The sequence below is a fragment of the Protopterus annectens genome, chromosome 4.part0, assembly GCF_019279795.1.
Source record: "Protopterus annectens isolate FY-2018-M chromosome 4.part0, PAN1.0, whole genome shotgun sequence".
In the NCBI taxonomy this organism is placed as follows: domain Eukaryota; kingdom Metazoa; phylum Chordata; order Ceratodontiformes; family Protopteridae; genus Protopterus; species Protopterus annectens.
Window position 1 is genome coordinate 1,191,574,943 of NC_056733.1, and position 27,349 is coordinate 1,191,602,291.

The 27,349-nt window shown below is 37.4% G+C and overlaps 1 protein-coding gene across 1 annotated transcript in view; it reads left to right on the plus strand.

Moving 5' to 3' along the window:
- Window positions 1-14,319, plus strand: part of LOC122799818 (homeobox protein MSX-2) — a 30,476-nt gene extending 16,157 nt beyond the window's left edge. Inside the window, exon 2 of the mRNA XM_044069133.1 lies at window positions 12,101-14,319. Coding sequence (XP_043925068.1) covers window positions 12,101-12,525 — 425 coding nt within the window. The 3' untranslated portion in view covers window positions 12,526-14,319. The remainder of the gene's footprint in view (window positions 1-12,100) is intronic.
- The last annotated feature ends 13,030 nt before the right edge of the window (window positions 14,320-27,349 follow it).

Here is a 27,349-nt window from a genome sequence, read left to right on the forward strand (position 1 = left end):
GTGACATATCAGTAATAAAATATGGTAAAAAACATGTTAAAAATCTTTTGCTGTTATATATCTTTTTTAGACAATTAGCTTAGCTATGTGCTAAGTCTCCTGACAGGCAATATGAAATAATGAAGCAGTGACTGACCTTAAATTGAAATATGGGAGTCCTGCTTGCGCACACACACACACACACACACACACACACACACACACACACACACACACACACACACACACACACTAACTAGCATTAAACAACTAAACAACTTCACTGATTTGAGGATATAACCAAGCTAGTTTTTACTGTTTTCTTTTTTTGCTAAGCTATATTTTTATAGTACTATTAGTGGGGGATATTCCAGTAAAATACTAAAAAATCAGTTCATTATAAACATATAAATCTGCATAAAACCAAATTTTGATGGCTGAATACAATGTTTCGTAACCTCAAGCCAAACCATGCTGTGCAGCTAATACAACTTTGTTAGGCAAATGACACCACACTGCAAATCAGGAGTAAACGTCCAACCAGTATATTGAGCATTTTCTTCTGAGTGAAACAACAGAGAGACTTCTCCACAATGACTGTCTCTATAAACGGAGTCTTGGAACTTAGGCGCCAGTAGTAACTTTAGCTTTTGTAAATCAAACTTTTTGAAAACACTGTCTGTCTAACAATGTTCTTTTAAGAAGCAATAGCTATACATTGCGTTTGACTTTGTTACCTTTTGTAAGGCCCTTTTTAAACCAAAAGCATTGTCTGTTTTAGTATGTTGAAAAAGTGTTTGTATTATTTAATGGGATGAAATGATCAAAACACTGTTTGGATTTTATTCCTGTTTGCAGTGTGGTGTTATTTGGAATTTTATCGTGATTCGTTTGACACATTTCTGTGGATTCAATGGTAGTTTGTAAAGTATTTTCCTAGTGTTGTCTATATTGGTAGCTGATGTAGAGAAAATTATTCTTTTATGTCTGGCCATCAAACAGATCTTTATTAAATTTATTTTTTTTCTGAGGGTGTAATGTAATGGGAAAGCAGTTAGCATTGCTCCGTTACAGCTATTGACTCTTGGTTATGGTCCTTGTCTCAGGTACTTTCTGCAGAGTTTGCATACTTTTCTGTGTCCATGTGTGGTTTTGCTGAGTTATTAGGTTTCTTTCTACATCCCAAAGATGTACTCTTAGGTGACCTAGTGATGTTCTAAATTGCCCATGCTTATGTTAGACGGTGTGCATGTACGCATTCTCTGATAGATAAGTGTCCCATCCACAAATGGTTCTCTGTCTTATACTTGTCTTGTAGACTTCATCTCCACTGAGATCCTCTATATGATAAAGAGGGTGCTGGAAAAGCTATCTCTTTATTTGTTTTTGATACCAGGAAAGGCCTGTCTGGGCAGAACCTATTTTATGAGAAAGCCCAAGGAGAAAAGTTTTACTTATAATTTTAAACAATCAGTGGAAAGCAAACCATGTATTAACATGAAATGTTTGACAGATAAAATACTGCAGATAATTCTCTTTTATGTTAATTACATGTGAAGTGATCAGTGGAAAACAATGAAAGGAAATGTTCTGACTTTGCATATAAAGTAAAAAGAAGTACACAAAATGAAAGCGGAAGAGGAAAATAAGATGGATATGAAGAGGAAAGGGGAGTGTGGTGTCATAGATACAGCGAGTTGAAAGAAATTTAGCAGGGATGATTAGAATGAGAATGGGTGAGTAAGAGTTCTGCTTTTAAGTCACCTAAGAGGTCTAGGAAGGTTAATTCCAACAAGACAAACTAATACAGTTGTATGATGATCTATATTTGTGTGAATAATCTTTATGTGAACATTGAGTTTCAGGTCAAAACAAGATGCTGTTTAAGTAACTTTTGTGGGATTTCTTAATACATTTCCTAATTTCAGAAGGTAGACTATAACAAATACTGGTTTTATATATATATATATATATATATATATATATATATATATATATATATATATATACAGAGAGTAAATCTCTATAGTGATTGACAGAGTTTAGAATTTTGATTAATTGCTGGGATTATGATCTAAGATGTATTGATATGGCATAATACTGGATGTCTTTTGGCTTTTCCTGGTTAGGGGTCACCATAGCAAAACTCCCGTCCACTAATGATTAGCAGTGGATTTTTACAGTGCCAAGTTGCCAGCCCGACACCCAACCTTCAAAGAAGGGACACCTATTCATGCATGTACCTATCTGCATGTCTTTAGACATCACTCAACTGCAGGGAGGACTTACAGACTCCACACAGAAGGTACTCCAGCTGAGAATCGAGCCAGAGAACCTCTTGCTGTGAGGTGACAATGCTAACCGCTACACCACCGCAGCAATATATGGTATAATACTGGATAACGATCTGTATAGCAGGACATTTACTAGTTGTGAAAAATTTGCTGAGGGCCATTTTATCTTTGAGAAGTTAAGTTGATAGGTGACTTCCATTCAGTCAACTTTCTTTCTTTTTTTTATTAAATTACCACTTAAGTAAGACAGAAACTGCTGTGACAAAAAAAGGATAATTAGTAGGGCAAATAAACTATTGCATGATAACTAAAAGAATCAATCAGAGTAGGTTAGAAAAGATTGGAAAGAGAGTCTGGAAATGCAATTTACAAGGTAACACTGGAGGGGGGTGTATGTTTGTCTACAAAGTATGCAACAAAGTCCAGAAGGTTTAGGATTTTTGTTTTAAAGTGTTTGCACAGGTATTTTTATACCACATTCAATCAACTTTCTTAGGAGTATAACAGTGATAGTACCCGTTAAGGACACTGGTAGTGAATTTTGCTATTTTATTGTGACTTTATTAATGGTTTGCAAGCTAGTTAAAGGTCACTTAGGTATACTGAAATCAGTCCAGTAGGAATGTGTGTGTGTGTAGCAATTGCAACTGCATGATCAGCTAGAAATAGTTTAATTTCATATAGGAGGACTAGTTTATGATTTTTTTGTATTACTTTTTACATGGTGATCAAATTTAAAATTTTAGGCAGCAATAATGACTTATAGCTCACTGCTGTCTAAATCCTTAGTAAGTGTGCCATTATAAAAGAGAAAGTAACATTTTTCCACATTTGAGTATAATGCAGGGCTGTAAAACAACATACTTTGCTGTTTCTTTGGCACTTACAAAATTCTGGATTCAGATAAGTGGATTTCTTTTTGAGAAGGGTAGCTGAAGTTGTATGTTGACTTCCTTTAATGTTTTTTAACAAGTTAGGAGAGTTGAGCCATGTCAATATTTGTTGAAGTGAGCATGACTTGACACAGTGAGCATTGTGTGATGAAATACTAAAAAAACAAGGGCATAAAACTGAGCTTTGTGAAACTCTGAAGGCTAATCCTTGGAAAATGAATCTGTCAGCCAAATTGATTGAGTACAATTAGAAAAGTAGCTGGAAATGTAGATGATAGCTTTATTTAGAAATAAGACAACATATGAGAAAAGGCTTTTATGTGGTTTGGCAACCTCAGAGTTAGTTATAACAGAGGTGAGATATAGGGGTTGTCCTTCTGCATGGGGGGGGGGGGGGTCTGGAATGACCCACCTGATGAAAACTCAAATTTCAGATGTTTCATCTGCTCCTTCATCATAGAATGAGTGGTCATCAGTCTGTCAGTATGTCAATATTTTTTTAACCTCTGTCCTTGATTGCTTACTTTTATTCTTCATCTCTCTGATGTGGAATGATTGATGCAGTATGATAAAGCAGAGCAGAGCACCTCACTGGTCCTCTTCAAGTGAAATCTTGATGAGTGGATGGGAAATAGAAAGTTCTCCCCGGGAATTACTGCAGTGGCTCTACTTGATAGAGGCACTAGGAAGTAACATTGGAGGCACAATGCCAGGGCACTTCTATGGACTAGGCTTGTAACGTCTCCAGGGCCATTAGCCTAGTACACACCTATGGACCTATGAACCTATACTGAGTGTACATGCGTTCACAAGTGCACTATTTTGGTGTAACTTTATAGCAGACGCATCAGATTAATTTCTGACAAGTGTATGACCATCCAGATTTCAGACAGAAGCAATGCAAACAAGTTCAGTTTTCATATTCTACAGAAGCACAGAACATACACAACCATACTAGTTAAACAGATGCTACACACTGCACAGCCACACACATACAGTTTTACATAGTGGGAACAACAACCAATGCATATTATGTATCCGAGATCTCCAACACATGGCCAACAATTTTTTAACATGAAGGTTGTCACTGCTACTCAGGAAAAGTCAAGTTAATTTTCAAACTTCTGTCAAACCACAATGTTGATGTGAACAGCTAGTGATTTAGATATCCACCTCATCATTTCTGTAGTTCGTGGGTCTGAATACACTGAGTTATACCAAGTAGGATTGCTCAGTTAGTGTAATCAAATCCAATTAAGCTGAAGAGTCTGTAGTACTATTAGTGAGCTCAAGGAACTGCCTAGGTAAAGAACTTTCCGCTTCCCCTCATATATGTAGACGCACAGGGATTTGGAGGTTCAGGGGGCTTGCTTCAATCCATGATTATGTTTTGTTATTTTGTTAAAGCGAAAGTTGTGCTTTGACAACTTAATGTTTCTTTGTTTTGTGGCTTGCTCTCAGGTGGTTTGAGGACTTGCTAGATATCCTCATTTTCCACGTGTGACAGTAATGCAGTTGAAAGTGTCACTGACTAAAGTATCTCATACTTCCCATATTCGTGAATGTGCTTATGTCTTTCTCCATGTGTGCTTGCATGCATGTGTCATATGTAACCTACAATACCACAAATGATGTCAGCTGGTAATGTGGTAGGAAAGGCTACTGCCCCAAATATGTTAAAGCCAGGTAAGGTACAGATAGTGTACTGGACAGTGGTGAAGCCACTTGCAGAGTAACTTGAGTGACTAACACTGGTTTAACCATCTTAGGGGGAAGGTGCTAGTTGTGTTACACCATAATAGTGCTGTCTCGAAAATGGCCCAGAAGTGCACTCCATGTCCACATGAGTTGAGTCAAAGATGGACTGCACTGTAGCTGAGAATCTTAGGTATCCTGGAGACAATGCCCAAACATGGAGACTGGTGCAGTGGACACTGCACCATGCATATTGACCCATAACAACAGGACAGCAGAAACAGTGAAAAAATCTCCTAGTGCTCCTTTGCAAGATGATATCTGGTATTATTTCCTCTTTCCTCGTCTTGTCACGTCTTCTGGTACTGTAAAAAGTAAAGGATTAAATGGGCCTATAAGAGGAAAGAGGCTCAGTGTCACAGGGGATTGTGGGTAAAAAACAGAACAAAAGTGGCTTGTTCTTTGTTTTCAGCCTTGAATAATGTAACTTGGATATGGAAATCAAGTACTGTGTTTGTTGGCAAGTGGAAGTAAAACTAAATACCCAGTCAAAGTAGATGGGGAAAACAAGAAAACTGTAGCAGACTTTATCTGAAGTCCACAATGGATCATACATCTTGGAAGTCTAAGACATCAAAATTACTCCATATATACATATATCAAACCACATCCTGATGGTAAATGCACCAGCAGATGCAGTTTAAATGTCACTGCATGCTAAGTGATGTCTTCTGGCCAGAAGTGCTGTGCAATTAAATTAGATGAAAGACTTTAACTCTGCCTTCCTTTTCAAAATATTTGAGTTTATTGCTTCACAAATTACACTTTGTGAAGCAGTATATTCCAGTTTCTTGACTGGAAAGACACAGTAAACTCCTGTAAAATGTAATTGCACAGCACTGCAGACCTGCCACTTAGCTTGCTGAAAAGAAACCAACCAACCAACCAACCAACCAACCAACCAACCAAAGAAACAAACAAACAACTAAGTAAACTGCCAGTGTGATTTCAATTGCTCCAATGGCTGTATTCAGCTTGCCTCCTAAATGGGCTAGCCTAGTGAGATCTCTACCTAAGTATAGTATCCCTAGCTCTGAAAGGAATGCATGAATAAATTTACATTACAAGTTGCAAGCTTCATTGAAGTTTTCCATATATATTGTTTGGAGCAGTGGTTGCATTAGAGATGCACCATAAATCTTTATATCAGTATTCAATAACCACACAATGGAACTTTAAGAAATAAATCTTTACCTTACATTCAAAAGTACATATTCACATACATTTAGAAACAGAAAACATTTGTCCCACATAAAACACCTAATGCTAATGTTGTTTCACTTTATGTGCCACTGATTTCTTTGGTGAACAGCAATGCTGTGTTAACTTTGTGTTTGTGTTTCATTATGTAAAATCTCATCTTGTTCACAAGACATGACAGCGAAAAGGAATACAGCGCACATAGTTAAAGACATTATGCTGCATTCGAATGTGCACAGATGACTGGATTACAAACCATGTTAACTTTCCAGTCACAAACTGGAAATTTATAGAAATGAGTTTCTTATTCATACCAGCTACAAAGAGTTATAGCTGCCCATAGTTTTGTTTATTTTTATCAATCTTGCAACGGGTGATTGTAACCCTGAACTCCCCTGAACAAAGATTCTGTAGCATTTGAAATATAATTCCAGATTAGCGTTGTAAGAGAGAACAGTGGGGATAGTGTATGAAAGTACAACTATTTTTTATCATTTGCTTGTTTAAGTAGATGTAAGTATCTTAAATACAAACTCAAGTTTCCTCGAAGTACTGGTGGTACAGTTTGTACCAGAGAAACACTGATACTATGAATGGCGAGTTTCCTAACTTCAGTAAAGCTATTTCTGCTTTTTTTCATAATTTCTATTAACTTTTCCAAAAAGATAGACTGGAATAAGTAATATGCATTATTTGCAAGAGTATGCATCAGTTTAAATTGCACAGGAAAATATGTTGGTCACAGACTGTAAAGTAAGTGTGTTCTGAGCCTGTGTATCTTTTATTTTCATTCTGTGACTGCTATGCCAATAGAGGGCTTTTTAAAGTATGCCTTAGACTATGCTTGATTTATCATGGTCTTTCCAAAAAAAAACAGTAGTGATGATGTTTCCTTTGATGCTGAGAACTGCATGGTTTACACTTCTGATATTTCACTGTCTGTGTTCTGAACCAAAGAGCCACAGAGTTTTTTGATAGCTTTATGACTTCAGCTTTTCATAGACACAATTATCTGGGCAATAAGATTCATGCTTTGTTCATGACTTGGCTACACACGTACCTAATTTTTGAAAAGCCTCTGGTAGACAATAATATTTTTATGTAAATCATGATTTAACCAAACCTTTGGACTTCAGTATTTTCTCTCAGATATCGGTTTTGTAATATTAACCATAAATGCATCTTGTGAGTTTGTCATTGACACTACAGGTACACACGTTGGCATAAGCTGTAAAGAGGAACATTGTTCTCTGTAAAATACAAACACATCTTCAATATATTGCAGAAAAAAGGCCCCAGAAATAAAATAATGTGATCACTTTGCCACCATAGTTCAACTAAAGCATACACAATGAAACTGAGTGTTAAAGTACAACTTGTCACATGGAAAAGTAAACAGTTCTTGTGAAATCACTTGAACATTTACTTCTTGAGTGACACATTGAGTGAACCTAATGCTGCATTAATATTTGTTCCTGAGACCAACAAATATGATGATTTATTTAAAGTAGATTCAGATAAGGAACAGATAAATGATATATTTTTTAGAGCAGTGTAGCCCAAATGAGATTTTCCTAAAAGGCTGTTGACGTTGATTATGCCAACATTCAAGTAAACATAAAAAGAAGACAGTATAACAGTATTTAAAATAATTAATTAATTCTTCTTAGCCTGAATCTATGTCATGCGAAACATGCGAAGTATATTGGCTTGCCCCTTTTTTAGGTTAGCTTGCTAAGGTTTATGTCTCCTGGACTGACATGCCGGCTGTGTATGGTTGTGGTACAGGTTGCGAGCAATGACCTTTTATATGGCACAAAGTGGAAGACAGTTCCAATGAAATTACATACAGAATAGGAAACTGCAAAAACTGTAACAAGAAAATTATTCATCCCACTAATGAAAATGGATACATTTATGGAACTGACAATAAACTCAGAAACCTATTAGTAAGAGATTTATGATTTTATGTGTGGGAGTGAGAAAGTGAGATTTCCTCTCCATATGATTATTCTTATTCTGAGAAGACATTATTTTTAAATAGAGATTGGAAAAATAGCACTTTTTGAGGACTAGCAAATTCAGACACTGCACTTTTTGTTATGTTTGATGGACGTGAGCAGTAGTAATGCAAACATCTGTGGCTATTCCAGCCTTTTAGACAAACCAACGTTTTGTCTAGCAGCTTGCTCGCTTTTACACTTATTTGTAAAAGTCATTTTGGTGACCAGCGCTCCATAAAATTGCATTTGATATTTTAGGGTAAGTTCATCTCACTGACCCTATTGTAAACACCCTGTTAATATATGCAAATATATTTACAACTATTATAAAATAATTTAGTGAAATTCTACAACCTGGCTTACTCTAAAGCATAAATTACAATTGCCTAACATGTGAGTTGAAAATAACCAGTCAGACGTTCTTTAGCTTGACTTGTTGTTAAGTGTACATCTAAAGTGACAGATAGATAAAAACAACTAGTTAGTGCTTTGACAATTTTGAAACAGAAACTTGGTAGATAAAGAATTCAGTTCATAAATCTCATCTGCCTAACAGTGAACTGGACTTAATATCAGATATCAGAATAGTGTAGATAAAGCTTTTGTTTCTGGATATGAATGAAAAAAAAATGCAGATAAAAATAGTATTTTGGGTTGTGAGACAAAATATACCAATTTCTGGTGTGTGTTATGTGCTGAACAGTGAAGATAGTTTGTAAAGATAGCAGCTGTGCACAACTCTGCAGATACAATCGTTCTGAATATAGGACAGCTGCAGGTTTGCTCCTTCATAAAAATGTTGTGAGTGCTAAAGTCCTAAGTTCTCCATATTGCAGGCTATCCACTGAATTTATTTTAAATGTCCTTGGTTACATAATGTGTGATAGCAGATTAACTTTGATTAACTTGGATTTTGGACTAGTATAGTTCCAAGTATATTTTCATGAAGTGTAATTAATTTGTTTGTGTTCTAGTTAATTTTAACATAACAGAGGTGTAACCATTACTCAGGAAAAGTCTATAAGTGGATTGTAAGACAATTTCTCTGATTTAAAAGCAGAAGAATTAAATTATGTTTTATTTTTTATTTCTTCTTTCCCTTCAGAATATGCATACAAAACAAATTAAAATATAAAAAAAAAGTAGTTTCTAGGTGTTATTAAAATTAAAAGTTGATTGGCATTTGAATGATATTACATTACATTTTCCTTTCTGTTGGCTCTCTTGTTATTGTCCATATAGTTGTAGTCCAAGTCAGTGTTGTTATAGATGTGCATTGTACATATTAAAATAGGAGATCATGCATGCTTTGAGCAAAATTCCACACTGCAACAACCTAAAAAATAAGCAAAATAAAACAGGAACAAAAAGGAGGAGAAATAAATAAAAGAATTGTTTAGGAAAAGATGTTTGCATATGACATTCTGAATTTATTAGCAAAATATTCTGTAATTAATCTATATCTATCTATGTATGTATATATATATATATATATATATATATATATATATATATATTTATATATTATATATATCTGTCTAGTTGTAGATATATTGGTGGTCCATGTCAGCTTACTGAAAAGCAGTAAACTGCAGTTTTAATACTAAACATATAATGATAAAATTTCAAAATGCTGAAATCAAAATGCTTATTCCCCCACATCCATAGAGAGCTAGACTTGCCTCCCTTGCACAACCCATATAAGGGCTCATTTCTGAATTGCATCAACAGGGGAATGATATGGTCAACAGGCCATGTATTGCTACATCATATGCATGTAGTACGGCTTCCCTACACACCCTTGTGGAGAAATTGCACAAGTATTGGTAGCTCATAGATCCTATAGGAAATCATTGCTGGTGTGATTTCTGCTTGTATGCTGGCAATGATTCACTTTATAGGGAGATTTTTTCCTTCATTGAGTTGATATGACCACGGAGTTGGTATATTTAACTTTGGGGGGGGGGGGGTTGGAGGCTGTCCCTCACATCAGGATGCAGGAGAGGTTGCCCTGTGGGACAAAAAAACAAAAAAATAAATAAATTGAATGGTAAAATAAGGCCAGAATACTAACAAAATTGCCTTTTTATACTTTAAACCACTGGTATGTAATCATTAATATCTTTTGGCATTGCTTCCAAAATAAGTACTTGGATTTATGTTTAATTGGTCTTCTGAATAATGGATTTTAAGTATTCAAGGTTGTTGTTATTGCTTCAGAAAGAAATGTTGTACTTTATGTTAGAAGATTATTTGAATTTGTCTGACATATTTCAATAATGATCATCAAACTATGAGAAAATAAGCCACTCTATTTAAAAGTACTGCTACAACACATTAGGGAAAAGTGTTCTTGTTAATCTACAATATATAGAGAAAAATAATGGTAAACGATGAAGTATTCTTTTTAATCTTTCTTGTTAAATGCACACAGTTTATTTCTTATTAATTTTTCTTATTATTCTCATAAAATTCAGTCATTATATTTGTTATATCCATTTTAAGCATTACATGCCTGTTAACAGTTATTAGTGGAAAAGTTATAAAATGCCATGTAATATCTGTAAAATATATTTATTCACTGCAGATAAGCATTAAAAGCTATTTCTGACATAAATACTAGTTTATCTCACCCTCATTCAAACTGTAATGTAACTTCATATAAATATGTAGCAGAAGTATTCTATGGGAATACTGAAGTACTTCAGAATACGGTGCCAAACTGCCAATGTACAGTTTATGAGTTACATGATTTATAATGTATTCAGACATTTCCTTAAAATCGTTCTGGTTGGTCTGTTTGGGTGAAATACATAATTTTGTCTAAGTGCAATATCCCTATGCAGTCATTATTCAGCATTACATTTTATTCCAAACTAACATATTTCTAATGCCATCTTTGTGTCTTGTGATGTGTAAGACACACACCATGAAAGGGAATAGTGATAAAACTCATATGATTTGCATCAAACACACACACACACACACACACACACACACACACACACACACACACACACACACACACACTGCTTGCAAACTATCTTAAGGACAGCAGTTTTATATTTCATTATATGTGGCTGTGTCCTTTGTGTTTGTTACATTGTAACAGTGGAAGCTCATATTATCTAAGCTAACCTGCTTTCATAAAGTACATAACAAGAGAAGATTATTAGTTCTTTATATCTCTAAAAGTGCTTTTGCTATAGTAATTATTGTATTAGTATTATTTTATCCCACGTTTCTACTGTTTAGTTAGTTGTATTTCTTGCTTTTGTGTCTGTCATACATTTGTCAGCAAATGGGATTATAATTCAGACTACTTGATTAAAAACATATTTATGAACCCTGCTATTGACTTAATAAACCTGTGTCATTTTTCCTGCAAAGCACTGACTGTTGCTGTTACAGTCCTGTAATTAAGTTTTTGCTCAAAATATATTTTTTTAGCATCTTCACATAGACTTTCCTAAAAAAAAAAAACAAGATTGCAAATGGATCATGGTTTATGAAGGCTGATCACATTTTTATTTAAATTGCTGCATTTTTTTTAAATACAATATGTTGTCATACAACAGATAAATTTGCACAGAAATAGTTACCTTGTTTTCAGTCAGTACATTACACACCTAAATAGCTTAATTGACTTTGAATGTAATTTATAGGAAAAGTGCTACTTTTAGATGTACAAGTAACACAATCTCGTTTTGTCCTTAACTTCATTAATCTGTAAATTAGCATGACAATGTGTTGTCTTACAATGCTGCCCACATTGTTCTCTAACCACATAATCACAAACACAGGATGTGAACTGTTATATCTTGTTGTCTTATACTGGAATCGCAGTGAAAATCACAATAGACGTTTGATTAATTAACAGTTATTAAATATATGCATACGTGTATCTTGAGTAATCCGATATTTTAGATGCAGCTGCTGCTTTTTATTTTATGCTGTCTTTAATTTTTCTTTTCAGGACATCTGAGTCCGACAACGTGTCCCTTGAGAAAGCACAAAACCAACAGAAAACCCAGAACTCCTTTTACTACCTCTCAGCTGCTCGCACTGGAACGCAAGTTTCGTCAGAAGCAGTACCTCTCTATTGCAGAGAGAGCAGAATTTTCAAGTAATCTCAATCTCACAGAGACACAAGTGAAAATATGGTTCCAAAACAGGAGGGCCAAGGCCAAAAGACTCCAGGAAGCAGAACTGGAAAAGCTAAAAATGGCTGCAAAACCTATGTTGCACCCAGGATTCAGTTTACCTTTTGCTCTGAATTCCCCTATCCAAGCAGCCTCACTATATGGACCTAGTTATCCCTTTCATAGACCTGTTCTTCCCCTCTCACACGTGGGACTATATGCTACACCAGTTGGATACAACATGTATCATTTATCATAAGACTATTTTATGTTACAGACTCCAAAAACATTTTGATGGATGGTACTTTTCTTTGTTGAGAAAAAAAATATTTCTTGCTCATTTCTGTGCAGTCAGGTCTTTAGAAAATGTTCACTGAAAGGACTTGCTGAACTCTGCATTGGATAGCTACATATTTTCATGTGTTTTCACATGTTGAGAAGTTCAAATTCTGAATAAACATACTTTCTTTTTTTAATTCAGCTTGAATATAAATGGGACATTTAAGGTTTTTAGTTAATGCTCTGGCATATTGAACTTAAGAGCACATCTAGTTCAAATCATATATTCTGGCACTCTTTCTTTTAATAAAAAAGTCCTACTAACGTAACATTTTTCTTTCCTGTTAATCCACATGGTTATTAGTACAATGCATATGAAATTTGCTGATTTGGTAAGTGCAAACAATCATCACAAGAATAAGGAATACATTGACAGGCGTATTGGATATGGCATAATTGATAAGGTTGGTACTTCCTCGACACAAGGTACAAGGTCTGATTCTAACCTTTGCTTATTGGCTAGGCTTCAAATAACCATTCAGACCAAGTTGTCTAAGATGCTAAATTTTATTTGGATGAAACATAAGGGAAAAAATAATCAAGGGGATAACCATGTTAATTACTATTCCAAAAACATGTTTTTTATCCTCGTATCATAAACTTTATTATAAGAAAGTAATGGGCTTGAAAGTATGGGAGGCTTTTAACATTTGGTCTCTTAGCATTATAGCTGTGCAATGTTCAATGCATAAGGACAGCATAGTAACCAAGTGTTACACGCACAACAAAGGCTGAATTGTAGCACGTTTTAAAAATAAAACAGTTCAGTATGCATTTCAAACAGTATATGTAGTAGAAGGTTTCAGGGTATGAGAACAAACTGAAACAGAGCCAAAAACTGGAAATAGCATGGATGTTAATCAGAAATTCACTCATAGCATAAGCCATGGGACAAGGGTGTAGATAGGCATACTCAGTGTACTGACATGAGTACATTTTTTTCTGAGCATTTCTTGCAAATGTCAACACTCAAAAAGCACAGAATATGTAGAACTGTGTAAATGAATATTCACAGTATAGTGGTACACAAAGAATTCTTGTACAAAAGGAATATACCTCTAAAACTAGCTTTTTATGGAAATAAATTGTAACAGTTGAAAATAATGTTTCTTCCCATGTATCTGGGGGTAGCATTTTGAGGGCTGAGTACATTGTTAAACTGAAAAGTGGGTTGTGGGGGCAGCAACATTAGGTTTGAGTACAAAATCTAAATCTCTGGCTACACCCCTGCCATGAGAGTTAGTTTTATTGTATTCATTATGTGTCAGTGTAGCTCGGTTGCAATGCAGACAGTTGCATGACCATAAGGGTAATATACAAAGTCATTAAACATTTAAGAAAAATCTTTAGTAGACAGATTTAAGGATATGTGAAGAAAATTTCCAGTACTTTTTTCAGTGTATGTTGACATACTAAGAAATTGAGGCATTTACAATTATTAACAGTGATTTAATTGTGTTTTTGGTAATTATCCCTTTTTAACTACTTCCTGAAAGCAATGTAATTTGAGGGGTGTGGCATACTGAATGTGTCTGAGCTTGCTAAGAAACTGAAATGCAGAGTTTTGGCTTAAAAAGATATTATGGAACAATAGTGTGTACGTTTTCCATTGCACCCTCCCTTTGACAGGGATGTTATATGCAATTTTTATATATTTTATTGAAGAGTTACTTCATATATCTCATCTTAAATTAAAAACATGTTTACATCTCAACTGTATGGCCTGTTGTTATTATCATTAGTATTATGACATAGGAGTAAAACAGAATTAACAATATCCTGACTGCAAATTAAAGAAAAAAAAACTCTGGTATTTATAATTGTAAATTTCTGTCATTCTAGAACACTTAAACACACATGTATACATGATCATACAAGCATTCAAACATATATGTGTTACTGTGTGCTTGGGAAAGTATAGGCATACTGCTTATGTGGCCTATAGGAAGAGATTGGCTACAAAAATGCAAGCTGAACCCAGAAATTTTGAAAGTTAAAGTGCAAGTCTTGTAAAAAAAAGTAAATTCCAAAACTTGCTGTTATACTTTTCAAGTGTTTTTGTATGGAGATTTTGCTGCACTGCACCTCAAAATTTGGCATTTAGCCTCCTTCACTCCTGCTTACGTACACAGACTTTCCTCAAAATTGCTGCACCTTAAAGGAATCAGAAACAGACTCAAAAGGTACCAGTAAAAGGAGTCCACTTAGATAAAGCAGTTGTTGGTTCTTACATCTTGCAGACTGATTAGACAGATTCTGCAGAGATTTAGATTTTTAGATTTTGAAAATTTATTTAATGCTTTACAGTTTGTGTTTAATATTTGAAAAAAAAAATGTTTTGAGACATGCTACTTTAGGCCTCCTGTTTTATATTTTGCTCCTTTGACATTTGAAGTAATCACATTTTTGACAATTTGCCAACATCTGAAGTACCTGTTTGACATAAGAAGTAAGATTACTGAGCATTTGTTAATTTGAGTTTGGGTGTGTATGCTTGTGTGCATATACAGTACAAATCTGCAGTGATCACAGTAACAAAAACAGTCTCCGAAAATATATTTTCAGTTTTATATTGAAGTTTATTAATAAATGACATTCTTACAAACATTTTGGGAAGTAACAGAAAACAAATACAGTCACAAATGCACTGTCTGCTTCAGCAAATACTATTGTAGTAGATGTATTGCTAAATGCAAATCTACAAAATACAGTCTACATTAGTGCACATAGATTCCATGCAAAGTTCAGTTTAATGTGCTCTCTTTAAAATCAACACAATTTAAAAGTTCCTTCATACTCATTACAGTCTTTTCGTCCTCAATGCTGGCCGGTAAAACATTCAGATTTTACAGGTATTTTTTTCTTTGAAGGTCAACAGCTCCTATCTCTTTCACAGGGTTCTGGAACACATTTCATAACAGTCTTTTCTGAACAAGATACTTCACACTTGCAACTGAAATTCCACATAGTTCTTCTTTGAGACCAATAGATCCTCTTTATTCACAAATTTCTGGAGCAACTTACAGACAGCCATTATCTTTTCCATATAGCTCTCTTTAGAACCCTCTGTAGAACTCTTTTATATACCTACAGGTCAGGAATCTGACTTCCTCAGGAGGTAGTAACCAGGATTTGTACCTAATGGCATCTGTGCCTTTTAAGTCACCACAAAAAGTTGCCTCTCTCCAATTTGCTTGTTTGCTTCAGACTTAAAACACTGTATTTCACTTTTACTCACGGTTTTGCTTGCCTAGTTCAGATATACAAACTGTTATTTTCCTATCTTCCTTGTATGGCACTCTTTCCACTAAGGGCAAACCCAAGTAGACAACAAGTTGCAGACACCAGGTTATAGCAAACACTGTGTGGCCAAGATCAATAGTCACTGTGTGGGAAATATATATTTATATATACCTGTATGTATGGAAGAAGCTACATTTGTTGAATAATGCTTTGGGTGAAATCTGTTTAGTCAACACAGTTTGGTCGACTAAAATCATGGTCAACACCTGCCAACAAAAGTAGCAGATCGATTCTTGGAGTTGGCGAATTTGCATATGTTCTTCGTTTCTCACTGCTGCATTCATCGCCATTGGGTTAGCCATGCTGTGGTAGCCCACAGTCGGTCCAAATACCAGAGTCAAGGTTTTGTGCGTCAGCTGCTATTGCTTGCGGGGTGACGTCAGGTTGTCCAAGCTATAAAGGAAAGCAGGCGGTGCCATTACCCCAGTCTTTCTTGCCATGGAGCCCATAGCAGAAGCAATTCACAATATTGCCATTCGGCTGTTTCCAGATTTCAAACTTCAGCTGAAAACATCTAAAGCTAAGTACCCCGTTGGGGATCCTTCCATTTTCTTGCACTAACCGATGTCTGAAAAAGTCAATAACTGTCTCGCCTGTGGAAAGCAAATGCCACACCAAGGCTTCCAGTCTTACTGCCTCACTTGCTTAGGCCCAGATCACAACATACCCCGTTGTTAGTTCTGTGCCCTCTTTAATGCTAGAATTGTTCGTCGTAGAGCTCATTTTCTAGCCAGTTATTTTTGTCTTCTACCTCCGACTACCAATATGGCATCCATCAGTCAGCAAACTGCAGATCTTCTGAAAAAACATAAAGATAAGGATAGGGACAGACCGCATAAGGCCAAGCCTTCTGATGACACCACCACTAAACAGGTCGTCAGTTCTTCGGAATTCAGTGAGGCGCTTTCGCAGCCCCTAATGCCTGACTCGATTTATATGCAGGCTTCTACTGATTTCTTTTTGGAGTCCTGTATGCCGCAGATATCTGCATTATCTAACGAGCTTTCGGCTGTCTAGCTCTCGGTTGGTCCGGAGCCGCTAAGAAGGCACCGGCTTCCGAATATACCACTTGCACTTTGGATTTCACTTCGAGGCCTTCGCCCTCTCTTCTGACTAACACACAGATGGCACTGAGGGATACCCTTCAGGCCAAACTTAGACTCACTCCAAAGAAACAGTAAAAAGTTTGCATTTCACCACTCCTCCCTCTCCTCAAACTAGAATGCTTAAAATGGCCGAGGATCTCATGACTTTCATTCGGGGTAATCAGGCCACTCCAGCCAAAAGGAGACGGGATCCTTCTCTAGACATCCTTTTGGATTTAGACTCAGAGGGATCTGACTCCTCTGTCTTTGAAGAAGAAAATCCTCTTACTGCCTATGAAGACTCATATGCAGAAGAATCTATCCCTTCTGCATCACCTCCGGAGGACTTTTCCTTTGGGGAACCCTCTACACCCTCAGGGAACATTTCCAATGGGAATCAATGGATTTCCCTCAATCCAAGAAATGACAAAGAGAGTTTCTGGACCTACCCCAGCATAGGCTCTTGGTCATCCCACCCATCTTGGAAGTGGTAGATGATGTTTACCAAGAATCCAGCCTTACCCCTGGCACCCTTCCACCTGCCCCCAGAAAACCAGACAGGTATTACAGGGTACCTGACTCACATAAATTCCTCTACAGAAATCCTGTAGCAGACCCAGAGGTGATTACTCAGGGACCTAAGGGAGTTAAGGCTACCTCTGCAAAGAATCCTACTCCCTCAGACAAAGAATCCAGGGCCCTAGACAGATGGGGTAAAAAAGTATATACCTCTGCAACGTTTAACTATAAAGGCTCTCAACTGTCAGTTCCATATGTTAAAATACCAACAGCACACTTTGGAACTTTTGAAACAGAATATTTCTGCTTTACCAAATTTTGCCAATAATAAGGAGATAGCAGAATTACTGCACTCTTCATCTCAGGTGGCAAAGCACTCCTTGCACTGTGGGTTTAATGCCCTAGAAGCTTCTAGCAGGGCAGCAGTGACAGGATCTGTTATCAGAAGACATGCATGGCTGAAAAAACAACTTCTCCCTGATCATGTCAAAGCTAAAATCATGGATTCACCTCTTGACAAAGACCACTTTTTCGGACAGAAAACTGAAGAGGTACTTTAGAAAGATGAAAGACAAAGCAAAATCGATGCAGACTGTTAAAGATTTCCTTCAAGTACAACCTCCTAGGTTCAGCAGAAACTTTCCCTCTAAACACTGGTCCTTTCCTGCACCAAACAGGCAGGAACAAAGCAAAACCCACAGGGACAGACCCACCAGGGCTCAAACTCAGGGCCAGCAAAGAACTAAACAGTGGCCCCCCTCTAACTTTAGATCAGGGAGTTCAAAAATAGCTATGTATGCTAAAAACTCTCAATGACTACCTTTCCCATCTCTGCCTGCCTCAATTACACCAAAAGCTGGGAGGAAGGCTATCTCTTTGCAGAGAAAATTGGAACTTTATAATAAAAGATCAATGGGTCTTACAAATCATTGCTCAGGGGTACAAATTCAATTTTCCGAGAACTACCACCTCCAAGAGGCTACCCAAACCTACCTCCAAACCAGTGGGCAGAAGCACTAAAACAAGTGCAAAGCCTAATAGCCTTAGGGGCAGTAGAACCTATGCCTACAAAACAAGTTGCAAAAGGATTCTATTCCAGACTATTCCGTGTTCCCAGGAAAGAGGGAACGTGGCATCCCATCCTGGACCTATCCTTTCTCAATACTTTCCTGATAATCCCAAATTCAAAATGCTTACCTTACAACAGCTTCTACCTATGCTGCCAAACAAAGCTTGGATGGTCACCTTAGACCTAAAAGATGCTTACCTGCACATCCCAATAAGGGAATCATGCAGAAAATTCCTGCGCTTCAGAGCAGGATCATTACACTTTCAATTCTCTGCTTTGCCATTTAGCTTATCCACTGCTCCCAGAGTATTCACCAAATGTCTAGCTCCTGCCATTGCCTTCTGCAGGCAAAACAATGTACAGATTTACCCTTACCAGGATGACTGTCTCATCTAGGCAGACTGCAAGGAACTGCTCCTGCAGTACCTCTTATTTGTAAAAACCCTACTGACCTCTCTGGGGTTCACTATCAATGAAAGGAAATAAAAACAGACACCTACCAGGAAAATCATATTTCTGGGAACCTTATTGGACACAGAACAGTAAATGGCCTTTCTGTGCCCAGAAAAACAAAGTTTCCTACCAAATTACTTCACTACTCTGGCCTCCCAAACTCAGATTTCTGCCAGGAAATTCTTGCAAGCTCCAGGGTACATGGCCTCATGCATCCTCCTGGTACCTCTGGCCAGACTGCACATGAGGAAAATACAGTGGTACCTAAAGAACCTATGGTGTCAACACTCTCAACCTCTGGACACCTCCCTACCTGTGATCCCTTGCATAAGATCAGAGTTATTCTGGTGGGCCCAGGCCTGTGCTCTGAACAAGGAACTTCCATTCACCCTCTGTCCGTAGGACCAGACCATAACTACAGATGCTTCGGACATAGCCTGGGGTGCCCACCTGGAAGGCAGATTCACCCAAGGTCTCTGAGACCCCTAAATACTACTCTTGCACATCAACCAAAAGGAAATGATAGCAGTGCAAAACTCTCTGGCATCCTTCAAACCCTACCTCAAACCAGGGGTTCTTCTCATAAAAACAGACAACACCACAGTCATTTGGTACATCAATGAACAGGGAGGGACTCAATCTTACCCCCTGTGTAGACTAGCCATGAACCTGTGGCTAGCAGCCTCATCCATGGGACTTCATCCTATAGCCCAATACCTACCAAGCATCAACAACACCCTAGCAGACCACTTAAGCAGAAACCTGCTGGACCCACATGAATGGCAAATCCACAGAGACATTTTTCTGCAAATTACCCACACATGAGGGACCCCCCCCCAGGTGGACCTCTTTGCCTCCCATTTAAATCACCAAGTACAGAAATTCCACACCAGGGACTATCATCACCTGGCCTGGAAGGTCGTTGCCCTGACATTCCCTTGGAATACCCTCTTCATGTATGCATTCCCACCTCTTTCTCTCAGTCCAAAAGTACTAATCAAGATAAGGGAGGAAAAATCGAAAGCAATACTCATTGTCCCAGATTGGCTCAGACAGCATTGGTACCGACTGCTGCACAGCCTATCTCTCCAGCCCCCCTGGCAGCTACCTCTGATACCTCACCTGTTATCCCAGGGGAGAAACAATGCTGCACCCAGACCTTCAAACACTCAAGCTCTCAGCATGGCTTATTCTACCATAACCAACAAGGAATCTATGCTAAGCAAGCAAGTCCTTGACATCATCGTAGAAACCAGAAGGCCCAGCACCAGAAAGTCTTATGCTGGAAAATGGAAAATATTCTGCTCCTGGAGCCAGTCCAAGGAGGCAGACATTCATCTGCCCTCCATTCCTCTTATTCTAGATTGTCTGTCTGAGCTTCTTAATAAGGGTCTCTCCTTCTCCTCCATAGAGATCCATGCCACTGCCATCTCGGCACACTTTGATACAGAACAGCCATTGTTCTTCCACCCTCTTGTCAAACAATTCCTTAGAGGAGCCACTAATATCAGGCCTCCCAGAAGACAGACACCTCAGCCTGGGATCTGAACTATGTTTTAGAAAAGCTTACTGTGTCCCCCTTCGAGCCTGCAGCATCCTCAGAATTAAAGTACCTCTCTTGGAAGACTGCCTTTCTCCTGGCTATCACTTCACCCAGGAGAGTGTCAGAGCTTCAAGCTTTAATGGCCATTGAGCCATTTATCATCTTCCATGCAGACAGGGACTCCCTGAGAACCAACCCCTCCCTCATGCCAAAGGTGATTTCAGATGTTACCCTCAACCAGGCCATCCACCTGCCCACCTTCTTCCCTAACCCTCAGAACAAGGAGGAAAGGATACTGCATTCTTTGGATGTGCGCAGGCAACTCAGATTTTATCTGGATTGTACAAAGGCATTCAGAAAAACAGACCAGCTCTTGGTTAGCTTTAAAACAGGGTCACAGGGGAAAACAATATCCAAACAGACCATTTCCAAATGGATAGCATTCTGCATCCAATTTTGCTACTCCTTGCATGGAAAACCTCCCCCTGAGACCATCAGAACCCATTTCACTAGAGCAACCTCTATTTCCACAGCATTCCTTAAAGGGGTACCCACCAAGGACATCCTGGAAGCTGCCACATAGACTTCAGTCCACACCTTCACCAAGCATTGCCATCTGAATCTATTCTCAAAAACTAGGGCTGGGTTTGCCTCTTCAGTTCTGCAGGGCATGCTCTCCCAGTCTTAAGTTTCTATCAACCTTCCACCCTTCTACTCAGCTTTGGGAATCTTCCCAATGGTGATGACTACAGCAGTGAGAAATGAAGAACATAGTTCAGTTGTGTACACTTACCATAAATGTAGATGTTCAAGTGTTCTCACTGCTGCAGTTATGGTTACCTCCCTCCTCCCCCCTGGTATCTGCTGTCCTTAGAGAGACACATATTTCTGTGGGGGTCTCTCACCCCAGGACTACTACTAATTATTAAAATTGGACTTTGGTTGGTTAAGACAAGAAAAACTGAGGTAATGGCATCACCTGGTCTCCTTTATAGCTCAGATGACCTGACATCACCCAGCAAGCAACAGCAGCTGATGCACAAAACCTTGACTCTGGTATTCGGACCGACTGAGGGCAACACAGCATGGATAACCCAATGGTGATGACTTCAGCAGTGAGAACACTCGAACATCTACATTTATGGTAAGTATACACAACTGTACTTTTTCTTTCCTAAGAATTGTGCATATAGTTAGTAGGGGTGTGAAGGGTGCAGGGGGCTTCCCCCTTGCACACAGTTATATTTTCTTTTGTTTTTACATTTTGTATGCCCCTAGATTAATACTCAGCACATGTGCACTAATATGTTAATAAACATATTTTTGAACATTTGGCGCATCGACATTTATGCTGCTCGGCCAGTGTTCCATATATTTATACAGATCCCCAAACCAGTTCAAGAGTGTAAAAAAAAAGAAATACTCTACAAGGATCATAAAACTATACTTTTAACAATTTTGTTCTATTCTTTTAATGAAAAGGCTTCATCAAAATGTTCTGATGAAGTTTTTTTCATTAAAAGGATGAAATCTGTAAAAGTATAGTTCTGTGATCCTTGTAAAGTGATTTTTGTTGAAAAAAAGATATATATTTATGTATTAGTGCATGTTTCTTTGTTGAAAAGCAAAAAAAAAATAATAATAATTGAATCACAAATGACAGAGTGCAAATGCTTGATAACCAACCTATTAAAATAAAGGAAACGAACATAGTCATTCTTTGCAGGTGAGAAAAAATCCTGTATTCCCTTTCAGTGTGAGGGATGGCATCCTACCACTTTCACACCTCCTGCTACTGATTATGTATAATATATATATATATATATATATATATATATATATATATATATATATATATATATATATATATATATATATATATATATTACAATAGATGACTGTGAAGGAGCATTGGTGCTGTTTTTATAGAATGCATTTGGTGACTATTGATAGCAAAGTTGCTATATTCAGAAGCCTTAACACATGTAACAATGAAATGAGTGAGGATCAAGATCCAACAACACAGTCTACACTGAAGAGGCCAAAGCATGGAGAAATGCACATATAAAGCAAATTCTCTCCTGAGGTATAGATGGGTAACATGGCTGAGGTGCTATATTACTGTACATCAAATATGAAGCAAGTGTGCAGTACACATGCAAATAAGCTGCTCGGCATACAGGACAGTATTAATGTAATTCAAAGACCACTGCTTAGCATGTGAGTTACAAAGATGCACTAGTGTGGGGGGATCTATTTTGTACTTATGGTAGCCCTTTTAGTGATGTAGGTATAACCCACCATAACACTACACTTACAAACACATACACACATACAAACACACATGTACAAACATAATGTATTTAGACATATGCGCATGATGCAGCTAGACATACACAGATGCTCACAGCATACATATTTTGTCAGATTTCCTTCTTTCTTCATGTCAGTTACACAGACTTGACAATGATTTTGTAGCGTCATCTAATATCTGCTCCTTCATGCAGTATTGAACTGTGGTAACAAGGTAGTAGTGTTATGGATCATAATGCAGGACAATGATGTGGCAGTGTTCCATCTTTCTGTGACATTATCAAGAGGTCCAGAAGAAAAATTCTGTCCCATGTCAGGTTGCTGTATATATTTCACAATCTATTTGGCACAAGTAACTAATTTCTCTTTTTCTCTGCATTCAGTCTTAATCCAAATTGTTTGCATCTTTTTCCATCATGCCATCAGCGTACATTTAAGCAATGGAACTTAATTTCTCTTTAAGACCTCCAAAGGTCATACTTGTTAGGCTTTTTAATTTCTTTTATATGTTTACTAATAGAGCTTATAAATAAATGTAGCCTGAGTGGACATCATTGTTTAATCCCTTCTGAATTTTATAGTGTTCTCTGAGCTACTTTTCAGCAATTGGTATAATGATTGACCAGTAATATAGTTTGTTAATACATTATATGTATATACTTTATTCACTTTTTCATTGCTTCAATTTAATATCTATAATGTATAGAATGAAATGCGTTTTTTGTGGGTAATAATAGATGTGGGTTCAGGTGCCTGGGTAGTGAGACATTTCACGGTGGTACATTTGGTTGGGGACAAATGGCTGAAGAAATAAGGCTGTTGTGAATTCTCTGAGGACAAAGAGAAGCACACAGTGCCATGCACACAGCTTTAATAACCAAGTACACGGGGACAGAAGAATTTATGATTGTTGTGCTCAGTGTACAGAGCATGCTTATGTAACTACAACATATAGAAGTCTGCTACAGTGCAGAGGAAATCCTGCATGTTACTGCAGTCAGATTTTTGCTCCAGTATGTATTTTAGGTAATGTTTCCTAGACACTGTGAAGGGAGTACTGGTCCACACACACCAGTTATAAAGGTACTGCCTATTGTCCACTGCATGTTTCTGCCACTGACATACTCACTGGCCAGCCTGCTGCTGATGCCTGCCATGCTGCCTGCTGTATCATGTTGCCTTGGGGGGCAAAAACTCTATTTCCCCAGTGCACATTTGGCTATTGAATTTGTTGGCATGGCACCTCATTTTTCTGTTTTCCCACAGGGAATTCGCAACAGGCATATATTTCTGCAGTTGAATGTCACTTCAGTCATATGTCTCCAACCAAGTGTACCACAGAGAAATGTCTCACTGCTTAGGTGCCTGAACCCAATAGATGCATACCCTTCTGTAATCCTTCATTCATCTTCTGTCTTTCCCTTATCCAGCCATAGAAGACATCTATACATTTCTGCCTATTGTACCACTATTAAATGATTCTATTAAGTGTCCTCTTACAATTTCAGTTCCTTCCATTATATATTCTTCTTCTTCTTATTTTTAATTTCTTTATATATTACTAAGTTTCTTTTGTCATGCTGTAAGGGTATAATGTGTGTTTATTCACCTAGCAATTACATTCTTGTTTTCCTTTATATTTGATCTTTCTTGGATTTAAACAACTACCTTGCAATCATTCTTCTGTTAAATATTTGTTCTTTGTATATTTCATTATGTAATGTACATAAATTTCTTTTTTATTTAGTGTCTCACGTTTAAATATATATTTTGTTTATCTTTCAAAGCCAGCCATTATTCCGACTATTCTAAAAAAAATCCCTCATCCCTAAGTGATTTTTCCCATGATCTATGAAACAACCCTATTTTTCTTTTATTTAGTAATATTAAAACTTGAATGTTTAGCAACCCTTTGCAAATTCTTTTTACCCTTTCCAGCTATTCATGTCAATGCATTGCAATCCAAAAACCCACTTTTCATTACTTCATGTCATCCACCATTGCATCTTCACTATCACATATTCTATTACTAATACTCACTCACTACTCACTAGGTCCTCTCTACAAAGTCTGTATAAAATCTAACATATCTCCATGGCTATCAAAAATCACTCACACCTTAATAAAATCTAGAGACAAGTCATTGAAAAAATGGGCACAAACCAAACTCCCTGCAGACCTGCAAAGATATAAAGAGCTCAGAAATCTGGCAAAAAAACACAATAAAGACAAGCAACACTTCTATTTCAACCCTCCAATTGCTCTAAAATACAATCCCAAAAAACTCTGGAATGCCATAAACCAAATATTACATCCCAGTAATCCCGCCTCTCCAAATCCATACCCAGACAGAACACCAGAAGAACCAGCCACCATCTTTAATACCTACTTTATCGAATCTGTTTCAAAGCTATTTAACTCTAAAGCTAACTCTTCTACTACTAACTCATCTAACTCCCCAGAACCTGCTCCAACTACAAACTCTTCATATACCTTTTCCCTCAGACCTGTGCCATGCTCAGTATCAGCTGATAGCATCCCCTCATCTTTTCTTCAGCTTACAGCTGACTCTCTTGCTCTTCCTGTATCTATTCTAATTAATTGCTCCATCTCTGACTCTAAAGTTCCTTCCATCTGGAAACAGTTCTACACTCTACCTATCCACAAAGGAGGTAACTCCTCAGATATAACAAATTTCAGCCCAAATGCCATCTTCTCCCCCCCCTCTCTAAAATACTGGAAAAATCTATACACAGACAAGTCATACAATACCTAATACAGGAAAATCTGCTCACACTCACCCAAAATGGATTCCAACCTAAACATAGTACTACTACAGCCCTAATATCCTTCTTTAACACAATCTCCCTAGCCAGAGATGACCACAATCTTATCTCTTGCCTTTTCCTAGACCTATCAAAGGCTTTCAACACTGTGTGTCACTCTCTTCTATTGGAAAAACTGTCTAACCTTAACTTCTCCTCTGATACTATTGCATGGTTCTCTAGCTGCCTTACTGATAGGCTGTAATCAGTGAGATGGTACTCTGCACTACCCCCCCCCCCCCGGCTGCCAGTAAAAATGGGAGATCCTCAAGGCTCTATACTTGAGCCATTACTTTTTAATGTCTTTACTAATCCATTCTATACTTCTTATCCTCTGTCTTCCCTTAATACAATATGCTGATGACTCTACATTCATCACCATTGCCAGCTCTCCCTCTGAACTCTTTTCAACTACTCAGACATCCTTTAACTCAGTTGAAACTTGGCTCTCCAATAACCAGATTATTCTCAACCCTAAAAAAAAAACTGTTACTCTTTCTCCCCAAAAATGCTACCCATATTAAATCCAGCTTCTCTATATGATCTCTTAGTAATACTTTCATTGTAGATGAGACAAGCACAAAACTCCTAGGTGTCACTATTAATGATCAACTTGAAATTCAACCTACATGTTGACAATTGTATTAGGAAGACTCATCAGAAATTAGGGCTTCTGTACAGAAACAAGAAACTGAGGCCACATTTTCTCCCTCTCTTGCCTACCTTCTACCCAGTCTTTTTTGCAGCTCCCAATTTCTCACAAATATGAACTCCTTACTCCTGGCCAAACTTGAGGCTACCTACAACAAGGTAGCTTTGCTTTGCTGCTTTGCTGCTCAACAAACTTATAAATCCCATCACTGTCTTTCTCTAAAACACCTAGACTGGTTCAAACTACCCCACCAGCTTCTCCTCTCTCAGCTCCAGATCATTCACTCTATCCTATACTAACCTTCCTACTGTCCAACACTATATACCCTCATCTCTTACTATTCTCCAACTAGACCTCTCTGAAGCGCTACCTAAGTCCTGCTACAAGTCTATGAACCCAAGACCAAATCAGGGTGAAACATATATAACTATCAACCAAATATTGCTTGGAATAAATTTCCACTAGAAATCAGGACCCTCACACATCCTAAACAATTTAAATCAGCCACCAAAAAGTACTTTAAAAGTCACTGGGTTTGCCACTGCACTCACCCTCCATAAGCACTATCTGCTAACACCTTTAGGAAATACTCAATACTACTTCACCTGACAAACTGTTACTCTCAATATGTATTGTACTGTGTTATGAAGATACTTTATATTGTGATTTTTTTTTTTATTCATGTATGACATATTACTAATATCTATTATAAGGGTTGTTTAAGAGTTATGAATTTGTCTGCTATTAAAATGCTTTGTTACATGTTAAATTGTGTTTTACGTGGAGCTTTTCTCCTCAGGCCTCCACTGAAAAAGGGCTGTTCAGCTCAGTCGGACATACCCAGTCAACGAATGTAAAACAAACAAACAAACAAATCATCATCATCTTCTTTTGGCTGTTCCTGTTGGGGGTCGCCACAGCGGATCATCTGTAAAACAAACAAATAAATAAAATAATAAATATTACAATGATTAGCTTCCCT